Here is a 14,009-nt window from a genome sequence, read left to right on the forward strand (position 1 = left end):
TAAAAAATAAAGTTATTTGCAGTAGTATCAAAAAATATGAACTGTATGTGTATAAATTTGATGAACTATGTACAGAATCTGTATACTGAAAACTTTATGTTGTTTTTGAGAGAAATTTAAAAGGACTTAATGGAGAGAAATGCCATGTTCGTGAATTTGAATGCTCAATATTATTGGGATGTTAATTCTTTCTAAATTTATGTTTAAATTTAGAGCAGTCCAATCAAAATGACGCTAGACTTTTCTGTAGAAATTGGCAAGTTGATTCTAAAATCTGTGAAAATACAAAGCACTTAGAATAGTCAAGTAATTTTTTTTAAAAAAAACAAGGTTGAAGGATTTGCACTACCTGATTTTATAATTTACAGTAAAGCTACAATTGAGGACAGCTTGGTTTTAGCATAAGGATGGGCATAGAGATCTGTGGAAAAGAATAGAAATAGAAGTGCACATACATGGTTAATTGATTTTCAACAAAGATGCTGAGGCAATTCAGTGATTAAAAGGATAGCCTTTCCAACACATGGTGCTGGGTCAACTGTATATTTGTATGGGGAAATAATGAACTTTGCCTCTTCTTTCAACATTGTGTACAAAAATGGATCACAAAGCTAAATATAAAAGCTAAAAGTAAAAAACTTTCAGTAGAAAACACTTGAGAACATCTTTGTGACTTTGAGGTTAGCAAGGATGCTTTTAGAATACAAAAAGCATCAAGTATAAAAGAAAAATGTGGGTAAATTTGACTTAATAAAAACTGAAGATTTCTGCTCCCCAAAGACATCAGGAAATTGGAAAGACAAACCACAGACTTGGAGAAGATATTTGAAATACATACATAAGGATGTATCCAGAATATATAAATACTTCCCCACCCAGTGAGGTATATGAATAGCCAATAAGCACATCAATAAGCAGGGAAAGTAAAATTAACACCACAATGGAATATTTCTACACACCCGTTAACATGTCTAAAATTTGAAGATCAACAATACCAAATATTGACAAGGATGCTAGAGCAACTGTAACTGTTATACATTGTATTGGGAGTGTAAAATGGTACACTGTGGAAAGCAGTTCATCAGTTTCTTATAAACTTAATGTATAGCCTAGCAATTCCACTCCTAAATATTTCCTTGGTGTTCACAAATGAGATCAGGTGTAGTTGTATGTTTCTTAGTAAATTCGATTTTTTTTTCATCGATATACAGAATTTACAAATTGAATTTTAAGATCTTTTTCCCTATGTTGTATAAAAGTTTGTATAGAATAGGAGTTATCCTTAAAATTAAAGTAGTATTCTTTCTATGAAACTTCCAGAGTATGGTATTTTGATAGCGGGTAGCTCTTCAAAAACTTATTTCATCTGTTTTTCAGTCTTTTTGTTTAGATTTTCTGTTTCTTCTTTCATAAGTCAAAAATAGTATTTCTTGAGAAAGATCAAATTTATTGTGAATATATGAATAAAACGGGTCTTTTATAATTTTAAAAAATTTTCTCTGTGCTTGTCTGTTGCTGCATTTTTATTTATTACTTTGTGTTTCGTCTACCTTTTAAAAATGAGGTTAATGGTAGATTCGTTGTATGGTTCTTCATGGAACCATTTCTTGAATTTATTATTTCAATAATTTTCTTCATTTCTAATTCATCCATTTCTGTCTTTAGTTTTTCTCATTCTTGTGTTATTTTGCTCAAATTTGTTTTTTCTTTCTTAGAATATTAAATTCAGTTATTTTCATTTGTTCTTATTAACTAGTATAAATATTTTAAGTTTTTTTGTGAGAACTGCTTTAGTTGATTCCCATGCTCTCATACTAAATTTTTATGATGTTTTATATATTCTGCGATGCCATGTTTTGCTGCTTCTTTGACCCAAGAATAGTGTTAGGCTTTTTCATTTTTTCCTGTTCAAATCTTGACTTGTCCAGGTAAACAATCATGATAATAGCCAGTAATTTCAATTTTATACTTTTCTTCCTTGAGCCCTTTAGCACATGGCACCTTGTGGAACTAACCGAGACTGGTACAGAATAGGTGGGTCAGGCCTTTTTCCACTCCAGAATAGTCAATGCCTTAGAGAAATATGTACTTAGAGAACTAAATAAATAACTAGATAACTGAAGGAGCAGAACTATCTACAAAAATTAAAATAAGGACACAAACAGTAGTCTCAAGGATTTAACATAAGTTTGGTAAATGTTTTGGATGAAATGTTAAAATTAAAAGAGATACATATTCAAGAAGTTATGCAAGAGATAGAGATATATGAGTGATTAAATGGCTTGATACCATTTTTATCGCAATAAAAAGCCGAGGGACGTAATAACACATAATTGACTTTCTAGATAATATCAACGTGAAGGGAACTGAGCAGGGAGAAGACCAAGGAATTTATCAGAGTGTGTTGGAGTACTTGTCTTGTTAGCTAAGAGAAGATAGATGTATTGATAAGTTGAAGAAATTATTAGGAACACATGAACAAGAAAATGGCACGTAAATTAAGGACAACCATCATAAGAACAAATTTATGTAGCTTTAAATCATTGGAAGAAAACAATTTCTACGCAGTAGAAGGAGGAATGGAAAAAGAAAGAAAAGAAGAAAATAGTAAATGGAAAATGTGAACTAAGTAATGTTGAATGCTGGCTCTGAAAATGTCACCAGGAAAACCTGTTGATAAGACAAAGCTGTTAATTATTACTTTGGTAGGGAGATCACTACCTCACTGGAGTTGTAGCCTTTCAAAGTTTGGGGTATAAATCATCATTTGGTACTTTCTGTTGAAGAGTTGATGGGTCTTTCAGGAAGTTCTTGGAATGAACAATAAATTTTTTTTGGCAACTTTTAGCTTTCTGGGCAAGAGCTCCTGGAACAGTAAATTCACCTTGTTGAAGACAATGTAATAGTAAAGCCATGTTAATGCAGGCAGTAAGCTGTGTGGATCGTTTGAATTTTTATAGGACAGAAATAATAATTGCATTTATGGGATTGGGGAGAACCCATCTCCTCCTTCATATTTATTTTTTTGCTGTACTACTAGATTTTTTACTCTATTAGGAGCAAAACAAACCTAGCTTTGCTACTATTTTATTTAGGATTTGTACAGTTACATTCATTAGTAAGATTGGCCTGTTTTCTTCCCTTATGTTTTCATTATCAGTTAGGCTGGTTTTGAATGAATTCTTCCCTCTCTTCCTCCCTTTCTCTCTTGCTTTCTTCCCCTTGGAACTTTTTTTTTTTTTTTTAATGATAAGGATAATCTCTTTCTTAAAAGTGGATACATTGTATTATTTTGATTTTCTCTACTCATGTTGTTTGATGGTTTCCTTTTTTCAGTATGATCTACCTGCTTGTTGATTGTTAAGGATTGTTAAGTTTTTTTTTCCACTGTGGTTATCCAGCCCTGTTGTACATTTATTATTTTAAAATATATTTTTTGTTCGTCCTATGAATTTGGACCAGAGCAGAAGGACACGGTTGTCTTATTATTTAGCTTTGTCATCGTGAACTACTCTCCCCTTTTCTTGAATTAATCCTCTTTTTTTTTTTTCCCCCTTTCTTGGTTAAGTATACAGATATCTCATATTCTGACCAGGCAGAAAATTAAGGAAAAGTATGCTTTTAGTTTTCTTTTATCTTCCTATTTTTACTAAAGTACTTTTTTTAGTAAAATATATTAAACTATGTATATTTTCTAATATACTTATAATTTCTAATGTAAAAGTGAACAATATTGGGTATTCTAAATTTTTAGTCCTTGTACTCTTACTTTAGTTTACTTTTATGTATAAGAAATTAAAATACACTGAATGTGAAGGGAATCTTTTTTTTTCCCCCAAAGAGAACAGGAGCGTAAAGTGATCTTTTTAATGATAATTTTTTTCTCCCAAATATAGGAAGTTCACAAATGGGTGCTACCATAGTAGATGCTTTGGATACCCTTTATATCATGGGACTTCATGCTGAATTCCTAGATGGGCAAAGATGGATTGAAGACAACCTTGATTTCAGTGTGGTGAGTGTATGATTGATAACTGATCTCTTAGATTGACCATGAAAAGACAATATCTAACTGCTATTGTCTGAATATTTGTGCTTTCTTATTCATATGTTGAAACCTAATCGCTAATGTGATGGTACTAGAAGATGGGGACTTTGGGAGGTGATTAGGTCATGAGGGTTGAGCTCTCATGAATGGAAAAAAAAAAAAAATATATATATATATATATATATATAAAAAATATATATATAAGTTTAGTAATTAGCACAGCTCCGATGAGTTTTCGTAGTTAGGCCTACACCCATTCTTCTGGCACTTTAGCATGGTTAAGTGGTACTGCTTAGGTTTGGCATAGTTGTTAATCACACGCCCAGCACAGTTGCATTCTAGTCGTGCGACTTGAGAAAGTTCCTTATCTTTCTAAACCTGTCATAAAATTACTATTCCATTATAGTATTGTGAGGATTATTTGAGATAATCTGGTACATATTAAGTGCTCAGTAAATGGTGGCAATTATTTTCATTATCACCAGTCTTCACCTAAAAGATGTGTGGACTGTTTTGTCATATTCACATCTTTTGTGATATTTGTGCTTGCTTTTCCTTTTGACTACTTCTTTATGTACTTCTCTCTGACAGACTCTTCATTATTTAAATTGTGATATAAGTCCATAATTATTTCTTCTCTGATGCCTTTCTTGGTGCTAACTAGACAAAAATGGTTTACTTTCCTTTATTTTACTGTGGCATTTGGACATATCTCAATGAGAACAAATTTTATTATCAGTTAAGTTTAGGTTTGATGGTGAGTGGCAGAAAACCTAATATAAAATAGCTTAAACAAGATAGATATTTATTTATTTTTTCATGTAAATCAAGCACAGAGATAAGCATTTCAGGGCTGGTTTGGGTGGCTCCTTGATCATCGAGGATCTAGGATCATTTGTCTTGTTGTTCTGTTGCCTTCAGTGTAGATCTTAGACCTCATGGTATAAAATGGTTCCTAAAGATCCAGGCATTTTATCCAGTAGACAGAAAGATATGTGACTGTTCTTTAAGAAGACTTCTCAGGAGGTAGTCTCCCCCAGTTTTGCTTGTAGAGTTTACTAATACGGCCTCAACTAACTCCAAAGGAAAGCTGAGAAATATAGTCTTTTTTTTTTTTTCTCTGTAGCTATGTAGCCTTTATACAAGAGATTGTGTTTTTTGTATCTTCTTTAAGAAAGCCGTACTCCTAGATCACGAATATATTTTCTTATATTTTATTCTGAAGGTTTTAAAGTTTTGCTTTTGTATTTAGTCTTTAATCCAAATGGAATTGATTTTTTTTTTAAATGTAGGGTGAAATAGGCCACTATTAGTTGATCCTAGTACCATTTATTTCCCTGCTATTTGTATATGCCACATTAGTCATATATTAGTCATGTTATAGTTGATTCTTTAACTTTGGCTTTTTTATTTATCCCATATATCAATACTAAATTGTCTTAACTACAATTTTTTTTTTATAAGAAGCTTGATGTCTGTATCTGAATCTTGGTATCTGATTTTGTTCTCTGCAGAAATTATCTTAGTTCTCAGTTTTTTGTTCTTTCAAGTTCTGGAAAACTATGTGGAAATTTTGATGAGGATTGCATTTAATTTACAGATTAATTTGGGGAGAATTAGCATATGTGCAATACTCCCATTCATTGACAGGGCAGCTTTATTATGGCTAATAATTTCCTTCTGTATAATTGTTATCAGTCAGGGTTCAGTCAGGAACCAGAACTATACCATTTATTTTAACTAGAGTATTTAAGGTTTAGAATTGTTATCCAACTAATGGGGAACCAGAAAGGCAAAAAGAGAGCATTGTGATATCACCAGAGGTGTTTAACTCTAGGAAACAGGAAACAGCTGCCACCTGTAGGGGCTATAAGAACAATGGGAAGAGGTTGGTTGGGATCATTAAAATGCAGTAGCTTGGGCTCTGTAGAACTAGTACCTGTGCTGCCCAGGTGTTACCGGTACCTTAGGAAGACTGTGTCAGAGCTGGGACTCAGAACTCTGAGGAGGAGACACCTAGCCAAGTGCTTGATATCTGTAAAGGAAACCATGAGGCTGATTTGGGGATTGTGTGTCTGTATGTGTGATAGGGTACTCTGGAACCAGTTGCCACTGCCAGGGTGAACCCTGGCTGGTGTGACACTATCAGAAACTAGAAGTAAATAGGAGGGAATAAGACTCTTCTTCCTCCAGTCTTGTATTGTCTTTTTAGAGCCTCCTATTGTTAGTGTCTAAAAGGGAGCCAGCTGCTAAATTAAATGCATTTGCGTAGTTCCAAATCCTATATATCAAAGTAGAGTATAGAAGAATGGATTTGAATCTGAGAGAAGTAGTTTAATCATCAGCACTGTCACTTTTTGTTCCTTTCTTTCAACCTTTTAATGTCATTATGTTTTAGCTGCTTATTTTGCATATAGTATGTATTTGGGTTTTGTTATTTTTATCCAATCTTAGAGTCTTTTTAACTATTAAGTTTGATATATTTACATTTATGATAACATATTTGGAGTTAGGTCTTTCGTCTTTGTTTTGCTACCTATGTTATGATTGTACTTTTCATTTGCTTTTAGTTTGTTTTCCTTATTTTGGATTAAATTACATCATCTCTCTTTTTCCCTCTACTAGTTTAACATTATACCTTCCATTTCTATTGACTTTGGAGATATCCTTGAAGTTTAAAAATATATATATGTATATATACACACATATATGATATATATATTTATAAAATATATTAAAACTAAGTTTTATCTCTTTTTTGTGCTTGTGCTCTGGTGTTAGGAGCAAAACAATAAACAATATATATGTTCAGACTTTAAGGGTAACTCCAAAGTAGGCATGTGCACACACACACTCTCTTATCAAAGTATAGTATATATAAGTATATATAAACTTTAAGGGTAACCCTAAGCAGGCAGATAAATATATATATATGTATTTGAAATTAATCAATTTCAGATCAGACATCGTAGCTCATGTCTGTAATCCCAGCACTTTGGGAGGCTGAGGCAGGAGGATTACTTGAGCCCATCCTGGGCAACATAGTGAGACCTAAACTCTACAGAAAATAAGTCCCAGCTACTTGGGAGGCTGAGGAGGGAGGATTGCTTGAGCCCAGGAGGTTGAGGCTACAGGGAGCCATGATCATGCTACTGTACTCTAGTCTGGGCAATAGAGTAAGATCCTCCTTCTGAAGCATATAAGGGTTTTTAGAATGTTTTAACTTAACTCATCCCCCTTTTGTTTTATGTGTCATTGTTGTCTAGTTGATCCCAAGTTGTATTTTAAACTTCCAAATTAAGTAATAGATAAATAAATGCACACATTTATCAAATGCAATAGGCACTGTTCTAGATTCTGTGGATATAGTAATCAACAAAGCCGAGTTTTATCTTTTTTTTGTGTTTGTGTTCTAGTGTCGGGAGCAAAACAGTAAACAAGTTTTATATAGTACATCAGATGGTGATGATAAGTGCTGTGGAGAGTAGTAAAGAAGAATAAGTGGGATTGGTGTAAGTGGTGAGGTACTGCTATTAGTATTTTACATGGGGTGGTCATGGAAGAACTCTTTGTTACAGTGACACTTCTGAGAAGAGACCCAAGGGGAGACATGTGGATATACAGCTCTGTCTTAATAGATATTAAAAGTGAGAATAGAAGTACAGTTCCCTTGTCTTTCCTGCTTCTGTTATACTATTGCAAAGTGTGTTTTCAGTCTAATTTTAAAAAGGCAATCTGTTTTTTGCCTTGTTTTAATATTTTATTTTTCACTTTGTTGTTCCATAATTCTATTACCATACATCTATGTGTGGGTTATTCTTTAAAGGATTCATAATGTTTCATCAATCTGAAGACTTATGTTTTCATCAAGTTTAGTAGATTCTCAGTTATTACTTCTTTCAAAAATGTCTCTATCCATTTTTCCCTTCTGTCCCTCTAGAATTTCTCATACCTTTTGTTTCTGTAGTGAAGGAAGATCGTTTTACAAATGAAACTATTTTATTACCATGTGATTATATAGTTAGATGATGATGTGTTAATTAGGGAAATGATGCAAAGCAATTGGTATTAATATTTTATATTAGATGGTCAGAAAAAATTTCTGATAAGGTGACATTTATTCAGAGACCTGTAGGAAGTGAGAGTGATTTATTCAGTTATGTGAAAGGAAAGCATCCAGATAAGAGGGTAACTAAAGACTGACATAGGAGTCTCAAGTTTAACAATTCTGGGTTCAACAAGTAGACCCATATAGTTAAATGAATCCAAGGGATATTAGTATGACAGATGTCAGAGGTTGTAGGGGATCTGAGCATATTGGACCTTATTGGTCATTTTACTCTAAATATAATGTGAAGGCATTGTAAGGGTTTGCACAGAGCAGTGACCTAAACTGATGTAAGATTTAAAAGGCTCATTTTAACTATAGTATGCTGAATAGAGGGTAGGGGAGGAGGGTAAGTATTAAAGCAAGGACTGGTTGGAATGTTATTGTTGCTATTCTGGTGAGGGATGGAGGCCCTTCCACCCTTTTTTCCTTCCTCATATTTAGTGAATGTCTACTGTGTGCCCTGTAGTATGTTAGATGTTGGGAATATATGAAGTAATATTAAGCAGTTTGCTTTCAGGGTGAGATGGAATGACGATCTTGTTATCAAAAAATTACATTATATTGTAAGAATTCTATACTGGAGAAATATGTTAGCAGATGATGTGCCTGCCTATGAATGTTGGAAAGACTTTAGAGTAATACAGTTTCCTTTTAATTTTTATTAAAATTAACTATGAATGTTTTTATGTTAGTTGTATATCTTCTGTAGATTCTTTGATCATGTTCTCTGCCACTTCTACTTTTCTTTCCATGTGTTAGAATATTTCTAGCAATATCTATATCAATATCTAAATACAAACATAGAGACTATATTTAGTAAGGTTATTAATATTGCTATATTTGTGCTGTTTCCATCTGTTTGCCATTTAATTTTGTTCATGATTCTTTTTCTTATAGGTAATTTGCATTTTAGAAAAATTTCATGTCTGTCATCAATGTATCAAAACTGTTGGTTTTATGCTTAAGTACCTGCTTTCTCAAGGAAATTTATATATTGTAACACTTCTACTTTTTAAATTTTTTTAACATTTATTTCTAAATAATTTAGATTTCATTTTGATATTTGTGAAATTAGTATTTATGTTAATTTCTTACCCAGGAGGCAATTTTCTCAACATTATTATAGAATAATCCCATCATTCTGCCATTTTTTTGGTGCCTCCTTTAAATTTATTATATATTCTAGGAAAAATACTTAAAATCCAGGAGGAGAGAGAGAAGTGAAAATTATACTGTAGTGATTAAAACATAAGAAAAAGGACCACCAGTAAAGAGTGCTATTCTAGAATCATGACCCAGAATTCTAGAAATGAAGGCTTTCATGAGAAAGGGCAATAGTTAACAGTATTAAATATCTTGATAATTTCACAGTACTGTGTAAGGTACTTAAAAAATGGCTTGTTGATTTTGGCAATTAGGGAGCTGTGGTGACAGTAGTAGAGAGGTTTCAGTAACATTAACAAATGAGAGGAGAGATTGCAGTTGCATGAGAAATGAAGATGCAGAAAGTAGAAAAATATTTTCCATAGGGTGTTTGTGAAAAACAAATGAAGTATTGATGTTTTGAAAACTATAAAGCATTACGTATTTGTGAATATTTTCAATATTTTTTCACAGAATTCAGAGGTGTCTGTGTTTGAAGTCAACATTCGATTTATTGGAGGCCTACTTGCAGCATATTACCTATCAGGAGAGGAGGTGAGCAAAATCAAGCAACACGTTGTTTGTTTTGGAGGGAAGGGTTGGAATTTAATAAAATGAACAATTTCCCTAGAAGCGTATTATTTTTCTAAATTGGTAATATTGAACTAGTCTAGAACTGGATGCTTCAGGCAGAACTATTCCTTGGGAATAATAATTTTTCCATTTTGAGAATCTCAATAAAACTACAGATCCGAGCTTTATATACAACCGTGTCTCCTTTGCAAGAGTGATCCTTCTCCAGGATTTTGCCATTGCAATTAATTCCATGGTCCAAGTAAAGGAGGGAAATTAATAAGGACAAAATTAAATAATGAATCAGAAAGAATTAATATGGATCCTCCTAAGACAAAAAATTAATAATTAAAGCTTACTGTTTGGAAATTGAATGCAGTTTTTGGCTTTAAATAATAACTCTGAATTCTCCTCTCTGGAAATCTTGGTACAGAACACATGGAGACACTTGAGACTTAAGGTGATGGAGAATTGGGTGTAGGAAATTCCCTTTTACTATTCAAATAGGTTAAAGAATGACGTTGAAGAGAGGGAGAAAGAGAAACTAAAGGAAGAGGTTATAAGTAATTTCTTTGTTTTTTGAGAAGCTGTTTCACCCATATTTTAGAATTGGTGTTTTGATCTGAGCTGTTTGTAGATTTAAGAAAATTTATCTTTTGTTATATGTATTATAAAGATATATATCTATGTTATCCATATTTTATTTAATTTTTTTTGTTATCGTTAAAGTAATCATTTAAAGGATTTTTTCCCCCACTGTTATGGCTTCTAGATTTTGGTCCTTAGAAACCCTTTCCTATGTCTGTGTTATTACAAAACAAAAATTCCCATTTTCATCTGGATTTTTATGACTTTATATACTTTTATCTTTATATTTCATGTATTGTTCTTTTGTGTGTAAAGAGTGACCTATTTACTACTATTTTTTTAAGAAGAAATATGTTTAAAGATGCTGGTATTTAATATATAATATTCGATTACATTTATCTTAATGTGTAATTTTATTGTCAAATTATATTGTGTGATTTGTTTATACCTCTAACCTGTATTTCTATAGTCAGAACATTTAAATTCACATTTAATAAAATAGAAAAAAATTGGTTTATACTCTGGCCAAGAGGTTATCAAACTTTAGTATGTGTTAGAATCACATAGGGTGTTTTATAAAAATGAGGATTCCAAGCCCTACCCGAAGGACTGATTCACTGGGTTTAGCGTGGAGAGCGTTATCCTACGTTGTTTGTGCCAAATACTCCTTGTTAAAGGTGATTTTGGAAACATTGGTTCTATATTTTGAGAAACTCTAACCTGGCTTATAAGAATAAAATCATTGTGAATTAATTGATATTTTTAGTGAGGTTTATTGAGGTATTATTTATGTAGAGTAAAATTCAGCATATAGTTTTACGAGTTTTTACAGTGCATAGTCTTGTAATCACCAGCACGATCAAGATACAGAATGTTGGTATCCTAGAAAATTTCCATTTACCATTTTACAATTACCCTATCCTGTTGCCAGCCCCTGATAACTACTGATCTCTTTTCTGTCTCTACAGTTAAGAATGCTGGCTTCTTTTACTTAGCATAATGCATTTGAGATTTATCCATGTATTAGTAGTTTATTCCTTTTTACTGTATTACAGTACTCCATTATGCATTTTATATATTTATCGGCGGAATTATTTACAGTTTTGGAGATTATGAATAAACCTGCTGTAAGCATTTGCCTATAGATTTCTGTGGGAAAATAAATTTTTATTTATCTTGGATAAATACATAGGAATGGGATTTACTGAGTCGAAGGTTAAGTGTATATTTAACTTTGGAAGAAACTGTCAGATTCTTTTCCAAAAATTGCCTCTCATTGTTGCGAGTACTTTGTATTGTGAGTCTCTTTATTATTGTTACCCATTCTAATAGATGCGTAGTAGTATCTCACTGTTGTTCTATTTTACATTCCCTGATGACAAGTGATGTTGAGCATCTTTTCCTGTGTTTATTTGTCACGCATATTTTTTGAATTAGCTGTTCAAATCCTTTGCCTATTTAAAAATTTTTGGTTTTTTTTGAATTAATAAATTGTGATAGTTCTTTACATATTTTAGACATAGGTTTTTTATAATCTGTACATTTGCAATTATTTTCTCTATCTGTGGCTTGTCTTTTCAGTGATTTAACAGTGTCTTTTGAATAATGGATGTTGTTAATCTGAAAGTACAGTTTACTAATTTTGTCTTTTATGGTTCATGCATTTGGTATTTTAAGAAATGTTTGCCTAATCCAACATCACAAAGATTTTCTCTTAAGTTTTCTTCCAAAAGTATTATAGTTTTACTTTATTTGTATTTTTAAGTCTATAATTGATTTTGAGTTAAATTCTATATACACTGTGAGGTGTAAGTTGAAGTCTATTTTTTTTCCGTATGGATGTTGAAAAGACTACTTTTTCATTAATTGACATAGTACCTTTGTTGAAAATCGGTTGATTATGTATGTGTGGGTCTACTCTAGACATTCTGTTTTGTTCTCTTGATTTATGTGTCTGTCTTTGGTACTACCACGTTGTGTTCATTATTAGGGCTTTATAGAAAGTCTTGAAATCAGGTTGTATGAGTCCTCCAACCTTATTCCTTTTCAAAATTGTTGTGGCTCTTTTAGTTACTTTTCCTTTTTGTGTACATTTTAGAATCAGCTTGTTGATTTCTATAAAATAATCTGGGATTTCAATTGAGATTATAAATTTTGAGTGATTTGACATCTTCACAGTATTGAGTGTTTCAATCCATGAATATGGTATATGTCTCCATCTATTTAATTATTTTTTTTCCATTGGTGTTTCTAGTTTTTAGCTTACAGATCTTGCATGTATTTTGATAAATTTATACATATTTCATGATTTTGGTAGTTTTGTATTTTAAATTTTAGTTTCCCATTGTTCATTGTCAGTATATATAAATACATTTGATATTTTAAAAAAACTTTTAATAAAGACTTAAATTCTCAGTTGGCTCAGGACTTTTTGTTTCTTCTAGGTAACTTTGTGATACTTTCATTTAAAAACAAAGTGCTGAAAGGTACACAACATAAAATTTATCATTTTAACCATTTTAAATGTGCAGTTCAGTGGCATTAAAAATAACATTTGCATTGTTGTGCAATATGCAATTGATTTTTCTTTTTTTCTTTTCTTTTCTTTTTTTTTTTTTTTTGAGACAGAGTTTTGCTCTTGTTGTCCAGGCTGGAGAGCAATGGCGTGGTCTTGCCTCACCGCAACCTCCGCCTGCCGGGTTCAAGTGATTCTCCTGCCTCAGCCTTCTACAATTGATTTTTATATTGACTTTTTATCCTCTGATTTTTCTAACCTCATTAATTAATTCTAGTAGCTTTAAAATATACTTTAATGAATTCTTTGGGATATACCTTGTAAACAATCATGTCATTAGTAAATAGAGATGAGTTTTATTTTTCTGTGTAGAGAATGGTTATTTATTTATTTTTGTTATTTTCCTGCCCCTTCTCCTGAGGCAGAGAATGGTTTTATTTGTGTGGTTCTTTTCTTTTTCTTGCCTTACTGCATTGCCTAGGACCTCTACTACAAAGTCGAATAGTAATGGGTGGAGTAGGCATCCTTGCCTGGTTCCTGATCCTAGGAATTGCAGTCATAGCTTTATTCTCTACCATGATCATGGCATATGGCTTCAAAAGTACTGTGATCCATAAATGTTTATTATTTCTCTTGGTCTGCTACTTTAACTGTCCAGAACCTTTTGTACCCATAAGATTTTTGCCTGGTTTGTCCTTTCTGTGCCCTGGAGTGAAGATAGTTCCTGGAAAAACTAGTCCCAGAGGGAGAGCTTTTGTTCATGACTTGGGAAGGAGTGGGATTTATGACTTGGACCCCTAGTCTCTTTCAGTCCCCTCAGCTCTACTATATGTGTTTCACTCCTCTGCCTTGAGTCTGTAGTCTATTGCTTACCCCATCCTCTGTCTACCTCAGCCTTACATACAAACAGTAAGTCTGGGCTCTTTCTCTCAAACGTCACTCAGAGAGGTGCCTTTCCTTATAAAACCTTTGGGATTTAGGTTTCCCCGGGAAGGATGGAACATTCATTGTTGGGTCTCATCTTTTCCACT

At 32.5% G+C, this 14,009-nt stretch overlaps 1 protein-coding gene across 2 annotated transcripts in view; it reads left to right on the forward strand.

Annotated features, from left to right (window-relative positions):
* Positions 1–14,009, forward strand: part of MAN1A2 (mannosidase alpha class 1A member 2) — a 166,654-nt gene that overhangs the window by 44,759 nt on the left and 107,886 nt on the right. For both annotated transcript variants that reach the window (XM_025397250.1, XM_025397256.1), the window contains exons 4-5: positions 3,897–4,015; positions 9,777–9,857. In XM_025397250.1, coding sequence (XP_025253035.1) covers positions 3,897–4,015; positions 9,777–9,857 — 200 coding nt within the window. The remainder of the gene's footprint in view (positions 1–3,896; positions 4,016–9,776; positions 9,858–14,009) is intronic.

Source organism: Theropithecus gelada, chromosome 1 (genome assembly GCF_003255815.1).
Source record: "Theropithecus gelada isolate Dixy chromosome 1, Tgel_1.0, whole genome shotgun sequence".
NCBI classification, from domain to species: Eukaryota; Metazoa; Chordata; class Mammalia; order Primates; family Cercopithecidae; genus Theropithecus; species Theropithecus gelada.